The sequence below is a fragment of the Cottoperca gobio genome, chromosome 1 (genome assembly GCF_900634415.1).
Source record: "Cottoperca gobio chromosome 1, fCotGob3.1, whole genome shotgun sequence".
NCBI classification, from domain to species: domain Eukaryota; kingdom Metazoa; phylum Chordata; class Actinopteri; order Perciformes; family Bovichtidae; genus Cottoperca; species Cottoperca gobio.
In genome coordinates this window covers 23,923,462-23,936,578 of record NC_041355.1, presented here as the reverse complement: position 1 = coordinate 23,936,578, position 13,117 = coordinate 23,923,462, and the positions used below count along the sequence as shown (strand labels likewise).

At 38.5% G+C, this 13,117-nt stretch overlaps 1 protein-coding gene across 1 annotated transcript in view; it reads right to left on the bottom strand.

Moving 5' to 3' along the window:
- sorcs3a (sortilin related VPS10 domain containing receptor 3a) overlaps positions 1-13,117 on the bottom strand; it is a 207,764-nt gene that overhangs the window by 122,711 nt on the left and 71,936 nt on the right. Inside the window, exon 2 of the mRNA XM_029437432.1 lies at positions 2,197-2,264. Coding sequence (XP_029293292.1) covers positions 2,197-2,264 — 68 coding nt within the window. The remainder of the gene's footprint in view (positions 1-2,196; positions 2,265-13,117) is intronic.

Here is a 13,117-nt window from a genome sequence, read left to right as displayed (position 1 = left end):
ACCTCTGTAGTTCGACCAAGCTAGTAGCTAGAACCACACAATTGACCTCTAGCATTACTCCATTCTTCCAGAAACATAGTCATAATCACTTTAATGTTGGGGAATGACATTAACAAAAGATTGAAAGAAAAGTTTTGTAAATTCTTGATAGCAGTAGGCTAACATGCTGCTATATAACAAAAACATTTTTGGCACACAAACATTTGTAAATGTAATAAAAACAAACATTTTACTATGGTTATTGGAGAAGGAGACGTCATGTCGGAGGCTGAGATCATGAGGCATTTTGATAACCAGAACTTGGCTTTTAATAAATGCATCTTGTGTTGAGAGGAACCAAAGTTTCTCCTTGCACAAGTTTACTCCAGCTACATTCAGTTTACATTAGGATGGTTTTCACCCATCCTTTAGGCTACAGTATGTCCTCTCTATGCCATCTGTGGTGGTTGTGATAGGGGGTATGTATGGGGGGTGTTTATGCAACAGGGACCATAGGGATCGTCAAAGTGAACAGATTTCAACTTCTACACATTAAGTAGTTCCCGTTTCCTAAAGTTTACTTGGTCCTATTAAAGGATAAATACGGGAGGAAAGGTAACTATAATTTGAAAGTACATTTAAGGAATGCAGTGATAGGTAGTTGTATTATTAAAGAAATATAGTGAGGCTATATTATTATCCACAGTGTGTAAAGCTAAAGCAACTATGTTCTGTCTTTCCGTAGAATATCAGGGGACTGTATTTTCCTTGCACTTACCAAAACACAACTCTGTTGTTGCCTCAGGGTCCAAATTACACAGTAACTGTCTAAATGTCAAAAATGGCTAGCAGTCACTTTGGCACAGCTCATCATTGTCAAACTAACGCTTCAAGCTGGGCAGTGGAAGCAAACTTGAGAAGTGCAAATGTTTTGTGCTTTAAAGTCTTCTTGAAAATCTCAAAGAAAAGAAAATGTGCAGATGGAATACTGTTTCTTTCTCTTTTGGCAAATAGAGCTGCTGTGGTTTGAACTAGTAATTGCATACTCAAGTACAGAAGTGCATCACTGGAGAGAGGGACTAGTCAAAAAGCAAATTTGAACAGAATTAAGAAAAGATGGGGATTGAATGTCTTTGAGTAGTAAACAAACAAGCCATTCTTACTCTATTTATTTCCAACAAAAATAAATTCTGATGTCGCCTGGCTTCGTCACCTTACTGGGCTTTATCACTTACATTTTCTTTTTCCTGTGGTTACTGTGAATCACTTTAAAGACACCCAGTTAGGCTGTGAGCTTATTACCTCACAATGACATATGCTGGTGACACACAGAAAGCAAATAGTCACACCATTGAATCCATCACTTACACTGTTGCTCTGGTATTTTTGGTTTTGGAAGGCTAGAAAAAAGACACCAGCTTCATACAGCTTTTAATACAGAAATCCAATTGTCCACAGAACTATTGTACCTAGTTACGGTTGCTAAGCTATTAGATTGGACAATTGATAGAAGTTTTGTGAAAGGTCAATTACCTGAGAGGACCCAATTGTCCCAAACTATACACTGTTTCCATGAAAAAACTGGTCAAATCTTGTCCAGGAGGACAATGTCATTAGTGTGGCATCACCTGACAAAGGAATAACTGTATTCATGTTACACAATCCACAATAATCTGAAATGGGTTTCCCCACCCTTTTTGGTGATGTATTGTTTTTCTTTAAGTGTTTGTGCATGTCTTTGTGTGTTTATTTTATTCCCGGTAGGGGTGAGGAAGGGCAGTACATCAGAAAATACGGCAGAACAAGAGCATAGCAAACAACATCTTCCACACTGTGTGCCCTGTCTGACCGTGCATGACAGCAGAACATGCTGTTCACAGCACCAGGGGAGAGGATGAGGAAAAGAAACATAGTGATCGCAGACAGGTGGGAAAAGAGATGGTTCTACAAGAAAATGATAAATTAATGATTGGCAAAATAGAGATGGAGGAGTCATCACATTTGTTTTAAGGGTGGACCACAGTGAGCCAAGTCGGTTCTTTTAGCTGTCAGCCGCTGGAGCATGTATTATACTGATTGGTCAATTAGCTGAAACATCAAGCCAATCACAGGATCATATCGCAAGGCTGATTCTACCCTTTGGTACTCCAAGCAGCATTACGTACAAAGACATCTATTTGTAAATAATTCATGAATAAAAATCCCCTTTGTACTCACCTCCAAAGAGTGCTCTCAGTGACGCTGCCAATATGAAAATCGTACAGCTTGGTTAGAATCAGGATCACCTGTAAAGAGAGGGAATTTTACCATTAGAATCTTTGTATAAGGCTTTCAAAGTAAGTAGATAATTCTTTACAACAGCAGAATCTTGACTGCCATCAAACCCCAAAGAATAGTGTTTAGTCTAATGCAATAATTTAGGATCTTCCCAAAGTGAAGGAGTTGAAGTATCTCAGGGTTTTATTCTCAGGTGAGCGATGGAAGAAGATGGAACACAACATCAGCAGTTGGGTTGGTGCCAGCAGATGAGGCCATTGTACTGGACTTACGAGAGAGATGAGCATGAAGCTCTCGATATTGGCTGACCTATTTTCAACTTTTACCTTCCTGACCTGCGCCTATGGTCATGAGCTTTGTGTAATGACCGAAATAATGAGATTACAGATACAAGGGAACAAAATGAGTTTTCTACACATGGTGTCTGGGCTCACCAGAAATAGCAATAGTTTGATATTTTGGGGGAAACTCTTATTCACTTTTTTGCTAAAAGTTGAGAAGATACCACTTTAATGTATCATAACTCTCTCCTTATCCTCCTTCTCTTAGCGACTCTTGCGCTAAATCCACAGTTGTTTACATTCAGTTCTGCTAACGTTAGCTACTGTACTACTACTTGGCAGCTAGCGAGACTCTCTTTTCCTCCTCTGCTCTCTCCCGACTCCTTTAGTGATAATGGTACATGTATTAAACGTAATTTATATGCAGGGTTGGAGGCGAGTTTTAGAGTGCCAAAAGAAAGACAATATTTTATTTGAGGGTTTTCAAAGTTACCAATTACCTTCTATTGGCATCAGACAAAGGACTTGTCTTGTCCTCAGTGCTGCTTTCGACACTGTTGATCATGACATTCTACTACAGAGACTGGAACATTGTGTTGGCATAAAAGGAACCGCACTAAGCTGGTTCAAGTCCTATTTATCTGAGCGATCTCAGTTGGTACGTGTTACCGATGAATCCTCCATGACAGCCAAAGTCATGGAGTCCCGCAAGGTTCTATACTTGGACCAATTCTATTCACTTTATTGCTTCCTTTGGGCAATATTACAAGGAACCACTCCATAAACTTACATTGTTATGCAGAATTATATCTATCAAGCAGATGAAACCAATCAATTAGCTAAACTTCAAGCATGCCTTAAGGACATAAAACATTTGATATGCTGCTTGGATGTCGTTCAGGATTTGTCTTTTTACTCACACATGAAACAAATTTCAAGGACAGCCTTCTTTTATTTACGCAACATTACAAAACTATGGCATATCCTTTCTCAAAACGATGCAGAAAAACTAGTCCATGCATTAGTTACTTCAAGGCTGGATCACTGCAACTCCTTATTATCAGGTTGTTCCAAAAAATCCCATAAGACTCTTCAGTTGATCCAAAATGCTGCGGCACGTGTATTGACAAGAACTTGGAAACAAGATCATATTACTCCTGTATTAGCTGCTCTGCACTGGCTCCTGGTAAAATCTAGAACACAATTTAAAATCCTTCTCCTGACCTACAAAGCCATTAATGACTAGAGCATTGCGTTCCCAGAATGTAGAGTTGCTTGTGGTACCTAGAGTCTCTAAAAGTACAATGGGAGCCAGAGCCTTCAGCTATCAAGCTGCTCTCCTGTGGAACCAGCTCCCAGTTTGTGTTCAGGAGGTAGACACCATCTCCACATTTGAGTGCAGATCTTCTTTGATAAAGCTTATAGTAAGGGCTGGCTCCGGCTTGCTTTGGACCAGCCCATAGTTATACTGCTTTAGGCTTAGACTGCCGGGGGACTTACACCTCTCTCCTCCTTTCCCCATCTCTCTCTCCTCCTCTCCCTCTCTATCTGTATGCATTCATGTCCATGTTACTAACTCAGCATCTGGGGCATCATTATCTGAGTTTCTGTGTGTCTCTCATCTGGCAGGTTGCCACTATTAAAGGTTTGTCTGGATCATGAATCGTGGCTGCACCTGTTGCCATGGTCCTGCCTGAATCCCATGTTAAAATTATTTTTTGGAGGGACTGGGAAGCTTTTTTGACATCATCTTGAATCCATCTTTTTCATATTTGATCACATCATTTTGTAATCTTTACTATATTGTTTATTCTCACAAGTCATCTATTGCACGTCTGTCCATCATGGGAGAGGGCTCTCAGTCTCTACCTGAGATTTCTTCCATTTTTCCACTTTTAATTGTAGGGTTTCTTTTAGGGAGTTTTTCCCTGTGCTGTGCGAAGACGTAGTCCAGACAAAACTTCTCAGCAAAAAGGTGAATACATGTATTTCCCAACACATCAAATAATTAATTTAATTATTATAATAATTAAAGGCAATTGAGCATCGGATCAGGATGCCTCCCTGTGAAAATATTCCTTGCACGACCAACTGGGAGGAAACCCTGGGGCAGACCCAGAACACGCTGGAGCGATTACATATCCTGTCTGGCCTCCAAATGCCCCAGGAACAGCTGGAGGACATGGCTATAGCTGAGCCTGCTGCCACAGCCACCCAGAGCTGGATAAGCAGTGGATAATGAACGGCAGGCTCTTAAGTATGGTTGTTTCAATATAATTATACATTATTATATACATTATTATATAGATATATATATATCGCAACCCCAAACAATCCTCAAAAAAGGTTTAAAAAAATGCTCCTTTTACACAATAAGCTTCTTAAAGTTGAAACGTACTTGGTATGCTGTCAGTGCAAACGCTTCGTTCAGATGTATCACAGAAAAGTAATGTGCAGGAACTGTAGATTAGATTAGGTAGGTTATTTATTGTACATTTTAAAGTTGCTGTAATTCTATATTTGGACAATTTTTACCACTTGTTTCTTGCCAATGCCAGGCCATGTTTGCACTTGCCACTTGCCTACTAAAAGTGCATCACTCTCATTTTAGTTCAATTGAACACACATCAAGTACAATGAAATTAAAACAATTCATTGCTTTCTCTGTCTCAAACAAAAAGTGCATTCTTCTAAAGGTAAAATAACTAATTATATTAACAGCTAATTTAATTTTTCCCTACACCATTTAGGAATACAGTGTTCTAGGAGTAATGGATTACCATGTTGGGAGTTAATGCTTTGCATAATTATTACTATGTAACTAATGCTGTGTATGCCACTTTGAAACTTTGTTTTTCTCTTGATGGAGCACGCTGCCATCCTCGCCCCTGTGGAAAAGCCTGATCCAACAGTCTCTGTGTTCACAGCTTTGGTCTCTGGTCTTTTGGAGAGATAATCAGCAGGCGGGACACTTTTATAAGCACTGTGCAAGTCCTCAGAGCAAATAACAAGACATGAAGGCCAAGTCTGCCATGACGGGATCAGTGGTCAGCTGTGATCCTCCACTCTGGAGTGCAACTTTGTTGCACAAAGAGACCGCTGGGGGATTAAAGTTAGAATAGAGATGAGAGGTAATACACTTAACCGGGGGGAAAAAAACACTATTTATTACACTTAACCATCTGGTAACCTCCATGACTGAAATTCACCCTCTGGGTTACAGAATGCAGTCAGAGGTGTGTGAAAGAATTAGTCGAGCAAATGTGAAAACACAGGAAAGTGCTCAAACGCAATCTTTTAGCATTTATCACATACTTGACCTGAGCTCATCCTAAAACATCCTTTTACATAATAGATGCTATTTTCATCCATCAGTCCATGTGTGGTTTTTGCTGTACTGTTTTCCTTCCCTGCCTAAATGACTGCTGCTCTTCCTCATTAGCATCCACATCTCTTGTTAGCATTTCGCTCCCTGCAATAATATTATGCTTGTTTAAAGCAACCTGACATGCTTGACTTGAGTCACTCTGCTGGGAGGGGATGCAGAAGGTGTGGCCATGACTCCTCTGACAGGCATCAGCGATCAGGGCTAGATGAGAGGAAACTGAATCTCTGTGCGGATTGGAAAATAACCTGGCAACTCCATCCTCCCCTAGTAATTGTAATGCTCTGATGCCCGCAGACTTCCAGGACCTTTCCACCTCTGGCTGAGCCTCAATATCCCCACAAGCCCTTTGAACAAGCCAGCCACTCACCAGGGACCCTTGGATGGTTCTTGTGGGAAGATGTGCCACATGCCCAAGGGATCCTCCTACTAAGACTGTGAACATATGTTTCAGGCCAAGCAAGATTTACAGTGTCAAGGAAAGGGCAATGTTGAATAAGATGAAAATGGATCATTGCCATGCGGCTACAACACAAACTGGATCTAAGCGTGTATTTTTTTGTGTTTCTGGGTACATATTTGTTGGAAGTGCATATGTGCGTGCCGTGCCACTGTAGAAATGAGGGAGTCTCAGAGAGAGTGTGTGTGTGTGTGTGTGTGTGTGTGTGTGTGCGTGCTCCTACGGGCTTTGTGCTGTCAGAGATGTGTGGACTCGACAGCTTGGGGGGTTACACACAGACACAAGTCGTCTCATCCCCACATGACAGTCTGAATTTTCAATTTTACATTAAACAACCAGGGCACCGGCTGAAAAACAGAGAAACGGCTTTTGTCCATTCAAATGATTCTTATTAATGTCTCTCAAAATATCTTTTCAGCCAACCTTAAAATCCTTCTTTAATGAAACTGTTATGCATTAAGCCACAGACCTGAATGAAAAAGGCTTAGGGATTTCAAGGACACTTAAAATAAAAAGTTTAATAGGGTGTGTGTATTTCAAGTGCACTCTCTCCTTCTGACTATTATTTTATTATTTTATTATTGAATCAAAATGTCAGTCACATTGAACTTGCATTAGCCTTGTTGCCTCAGCAATTAACTACTATGGGGAAAACATATTATTAGCATAAATAAATGTCCCCCTGTCCTCAAAGAGCAAGTCAAAGTGCCAAACACAGTTTTGAATATTAGATCAGCTTAGAGCGTGCTAATGACAATACAGATGACTTTTCTGAGAACAATGTTTAACTCCTCTCTTTGCAGAGCAGTAGTTTAATTGTGATGATGACCTGAAGAGCGGTCACCTTCGATGTTAGGTAGCAGAATAAGGCAGCATAGGAAGGCCATTAAATTAAATTTGCTTTCTACGAACAGCAGTGGATGAAAGGGTTGATTCAGGCTGAACTTCATTTTACGAGTGGTCGAGAGCACTCTTACCAAGATAAGAACAAACATTTTGTTTTTAAATATATGTATGTATAGAGATATAGAGAGATAGAGAGAGAGAGACAGAGAGAGAGAAAGAGAGAGAGAGAGAAAGAGAGAGAGAGAAAGAGAGAGAGAGAGAAGAGAGAGAGAGAAAGAGAGAGGGAGATAGAGAGAGAGAGAGAAATAGAGAGAGAGAGAGAGAGAGAGAGGAAGAGAGAGAGAGAGACAGATGAGAGAGGAGAGACATAGAGAGAGAACAGAGAGAACAGAGAGAGAGACAGAGAAGAGAAGAGAGAGAGAGAGAGAGAGACATAGAGAGAGAGAGAGAGAGAGACAGAGAGAGAGATAGAGAGAGAGAGAAACAGAGATACGACAGGAGAGACAAGAATAGAGAGAGAACACAGAGAAGAAGAAGTCGGGGAGAGAGAGAAAGAGGGAGGAGAGAGGGAGGAAGACAGGATAGAGAGAGAGAAATAGAGAGAGAAGTTAAGAGAGAGAGAGATAGAAGAGAGGAGAGAGAGAGAGAGAGAGAGAGAGACGGGGAGAGAGATACGGAGATATAGATAGAGAGAGAGAGACAGAGAGATATAGAAGAGAGAGAGATATAGATATATAATAGATATATATAAGAGAGAGGATAGAAGAGGATAGATATAGATAGGATAGAGATATAAATGGGATATGAGGAGATATATATATATAGATATCATAGATATAGATATATAGATATATAATATATATATATATATATATATATATATCATATATATATATATATATTATATATAATATTATATATATATATATATATAGATATATATATATTATATATATATATATATATATTATATTATAGATATAATATTATATATATATACGTATATAATATATATAGTATATATATATATTAATACGTTATTATATAATATATATATACGTATTATATATACGTATATATATATGTATATATATTATATATATATATATATATAATATATATATGATAATATATATATATATATGTATATATATATATATATACAGTATATTATATATGATAAAATGTACTTATTATTATTATATGTGTTAAAGTAATTATATTTGTTTGATTATGAAATAAATACTTTTGGTCAATTTAGACTATACAACACTTAATCTATAATAACACGTTTTATTTGTTGATAATATTTTGTATTAATAATCTAAATATTTAAATTAACTACTATAAAGTAATGTAAATTATGAAATAATTTTAGTGGATTAAAAAATACACTATTTTCTTTTGATCTGTAGTGAAGTAAAAGTATAAAGTAACATAAAATGGAATTACCCAAGTAAAGTACAAGCACTTCAAAATTGTACTGAAGTACAGTACTTTGTGTACTTTCACAACTGCTGAAGTTCTTCATCCAGTTACAGCCTTGCTATGGTGGCATCTCTCCAATACTTTGGTATGTTCAAGAGTATTTGCACACGGCACAACTCTTGCCCTTATATAGTGTTAAGGGGGCGTTACCTATGCAAAAATGAACAATATGCCACGCCACTTTAATTTATGATAAAGTGGGATTGATCGTTCAGCACTCCTGGATAAGAGCAGATTGGTATGACTCAGAACGTTTGGTGCATCTGGAGTTGAATTATCTTATTGTTTTCTTAATAGAAAATTAGGAGAAAATATGAAAGAAATTCAAGAGAATGTTGCTGCATGTGGCTTATTGAAACAGTAACAAAGTTCCTCCCGTGAAGCATTAATATAATTTTGTTCATTATCCCTGCTTCATAATTCCTTTTGTTTTCTTCTATTCGAAGGCTCTGATTGCATCAAACTTATCGATCCATGCAAGAAACAATCACACATGAATCCAAACATCTCCAATACAGCTCCTCAGACACTTTGTACTATAGCTTAAACAATTTTAACAGACGTATGCTTCATATGCTCCATTCTGAACAAAAGAGCACTCTGCACCTTTGATTGCAAAATGTCATGCTACTCCAATATTGACAGTGTGAAAACAACAAGCTTTTAGTAGTCTGCAAACAAATGTCAGGATCGTCAACAGCAAAATGGAAGCTGGAACTGATCATTATCTAGAAGTGACCAAGCCTCTCAGTAGCATGTCAACAGCTGAGCAACTAATATGTCAATTGGCAAGAGTTGCTTATGAGAAACAATGTCAACTGGTTGTGACAGAGCCACAAAGCAACAAAGAGTGCAGGGCCAAGAGACTGCAGTCAGTTCACCATTTTGGTTAAAAGGCTTAGTCACTGTAGCTAATGAAACACTCAGTTTTAGAACAACATGATAGCTGAAGATATGCAACGGATCACTTGCAGTGACAAATATATACAAAAAATTATCACAGATGGTTATTTAATAAGACGTTTACTTAACATCAACAATAAATAGAATACAAATAATCATTAAATGATGCTTCAAAATGAAAGCCTTGGCTTAGTCACTAATCTTAGATGCTCACAACTGCCTTTGTAAAACAAATTGTACATAATACCAAATATTAGGTAAAGAAGGAACAACTGGGTAATAACACTACTACCAGGGGATAACTATTGGTTAAATGCTAATATCATATTAAAATACTCCTTGTGAATATTCTGCGTAGAAGAAATACTTATATACAGATTTATTAGTTCAATGTTCATTCTACATTGTGAGGCTACATGCCACTACATCGAACATGACATTTGGGATTATGATGAAATACAAAGGACTGACAGTGATTGATGGATAGAAAGATAAAAGAAAGATGTGGGGTCTATTTTTTCTATGGTACTCTCCATTAGTGTTAATAACAACACTCTGGTCCTTCGACAGGGAGAATTGTCAAGTACTCAGCTCTAGCTTCTGCATGGAGTCTGTGAGTGTCAGGCATGTTCCACAGATTGTGCTTCATGGACAGTAACACAGAGCCTTGCACTCCATGTCAGCCTTGAAAAATGTGAGGATTGTGAGCAGAGGAAAAAGGATTGCTCTTGAACTGGAGCTAGGTGGTAGATCACATTAGTCTCTGACTGTGACAGACACTGATGTGGCTCTCTATATATCTACAGTATATATGTGGTTTCTGTCATGCTGCGCAATCAAGGGTAATACGACAGGTAGAATCACCACTTGTGAATGTACTGTACCTGGATCATTATCCACTTCTAAAGGTACGGATAACCCTTTTTAGCCTTGAATGAACATGACTGCTTCCCAATGGCTGAGAGACGAAAACTCAAGGTTATGTGTTCAAGCTTCACGTTGATTGTTGCAATTAACTTATCAGTATTATGCGCAAATGAAATACATGTAAGACTCAGGGTTCGGAGGATGTGATGAAGTGATGTTAAATGAGCGTGTGTGTGTGTGAATGGTATGCTGTGGCTGCTGGCGTGTTATACTCCCATCAAGGCCACAGCAGGGAGAAGACTGCAGCACTGTGCTCCTTCTGGACATCACTCACTCCGCTTCCTCCTTCTTTCTCTCTTTCTGTCACTCTGCCTTTTTACACTCCTTCTCACCCTCTCTGTCTCCATCACTTCCTCCCCTCTTTTATTCCCCCCCACTCCCACCTCTCCTTTCTCGTTTGCCTCCCCGGAGTGAAGTCCTCTCTAATTTATTGCATCCTTCATGTGTCCGTCTTTCTCTTGTTTCCCTTTTCTCGCCGGCCACATCTCACCCCGCCATTACCTCACCAACTCTGAGTATTCCTCCCAACTGAAGCCACTTCATCTCTGTTTATCCGGCTCATCTTCTCCCTCTCCCGCTTGTATTGGTTTTCTTTGTTTTTTCTTAGTCTTTTTCACCAACCTCTTATCTCCGTTCTCACAGTTGTTTCTCCCTTCCTAATGTGCCCCCACCTCTGCTCCTCACCTTCACTTCATCCTTTCTTTCTTTAGTTATCTCTTCTTAATGCTCCTCTCTGTCTCCCCTCTTCTTTGACTTTGACTTGTCTGCCTTGTTTTGTTCCCCCCTCTCTCCTTCAACATCTCTGTCTGCTTTTGGCCTATTAACGCAGACAGGCATCGACTTTGTGTTGTATACTGAAAGAATCCCTAATTACATTTTTTTTTTAAATGTTGTGGATGAACTACAATAAGACAAAAAGTAAGTGTGCTACTTAGAGAGACCCTCCTCCTTTATGTCATAAGGGGTAATATTATAATATCTCATGAGGCTCAGGAGTAAAAACTTTAAGTCTAAGACAATCACCCCGATGATGAGGATGATGAGGAGGATGAGGAGGATGAAGTACAGGATCAGCGGTTTATGGAACATGAGCCCTATTAGAATCTTAAAGTCCGGATGTCACGGCCACTTCTGCACAAATGTTGACCTTTCTTTTTAAAAGCTGTCTCCCGCAATTCACCCAACTTGATGTAAGGCAAGGCAGATTCATTTGTATGGAATTCAGCCTTAAATGTTATTCCTAACTAAAACTGTATGCAGCAGCTCAAATATTAATAATGAACTATTTTGCAGTTATTGTAAGCTACTCCGTATAAAAGTTGGCAAAGTCAAACATTTAAAGCTGCACTATTGAACATTTTCTTTCTTTAATGAAAAAGAATGTGTAATGTGAAAGGAGTCGCTCTCACAAAGAAATATCTCCCGACTCCGTAGTTCATCTCAGCTCCACTAAGACTTTCAGTCTATTCTGTTCTAGGCTGTTGCTAACGTAGATGGATGAGATTTTAAATTAAAATAAATATTGAAGTGATAATATGTAAATGTTCTGTTGCCCCCTAGTGATCAACACATTAAATAATGCAGGTTTGATATTCATACCTGCATTGTTTTGTATCTATTATTTACTCAGTATTCAAAAATGATCTAGAGACATATTTAAAGACTTATAAGAAAAACTATCTGCTGGGAAAAAAATTAAGTGTCTGATGTGTTTTTTTTCCCAAAGGAAAAATAAATGACCTCAAAATGTCTACACTTAACTGAAACGTCAATTCATTGTAACTGCAATAGATCCTCCTGGTTTCCACATCACACTTGTGTAAGTTACATACTTGACCACGGTTGGCTTCCATTGTGATGTCACAAAAGTGTTTAGTGTAAAGTGAGATCGAAGCAGAATAGAGAAACGTTCACCCTTCAGGTGATGAATGTGAACACAGCCTTCTGGAGTGAGGTGACAATAAGCAAAACACATTTCTGATGGGGTAATTGTCTTTAAAGAGATACGAGATTTAACCAGAAAAATGTCACATAAGGCTCTTAAATATAATTACTTTTTGTGTAAAGTATCTTAACTTGAACTTTTCAAGTGACATATATCATTTTGTAGCAAAACCTCCATTGCTTTATCATTGTCTGTGCAGATGACATGGCATTTAAAAAGAGCTGTAGGATCAATATGGTGCTACAAGGTGAGGTCAATTGATAAACCAATCAAGCGGCCTGTATGGCAGGAGTGAGATTGTGAGCCTATCTGCTTGATCATCTCAGCTGGACTTCTAGACTGTGGGAGGAATAACCTTTCCTACACTGAGATAAACATATTACGCTGTGCATTTCCTCCCAAAACAACTTTGGATGCTTCCATTTCACAGAAGCATACTATATCCTACCTCAGTTTCAAAGACGAGATAGAAATGCCAACCATAACAACAGATGTCTGTAAAGCAGCTGCAAACGCTCACAGTGCTCCAGCCATTCTGGATCCACAGTTTCTAAAAGTCTAGAGAAACCCACCGCTATCTGCTTCAGAGAGGATTTATAATTTGTAAAAAAAATAAGCAAGGATAT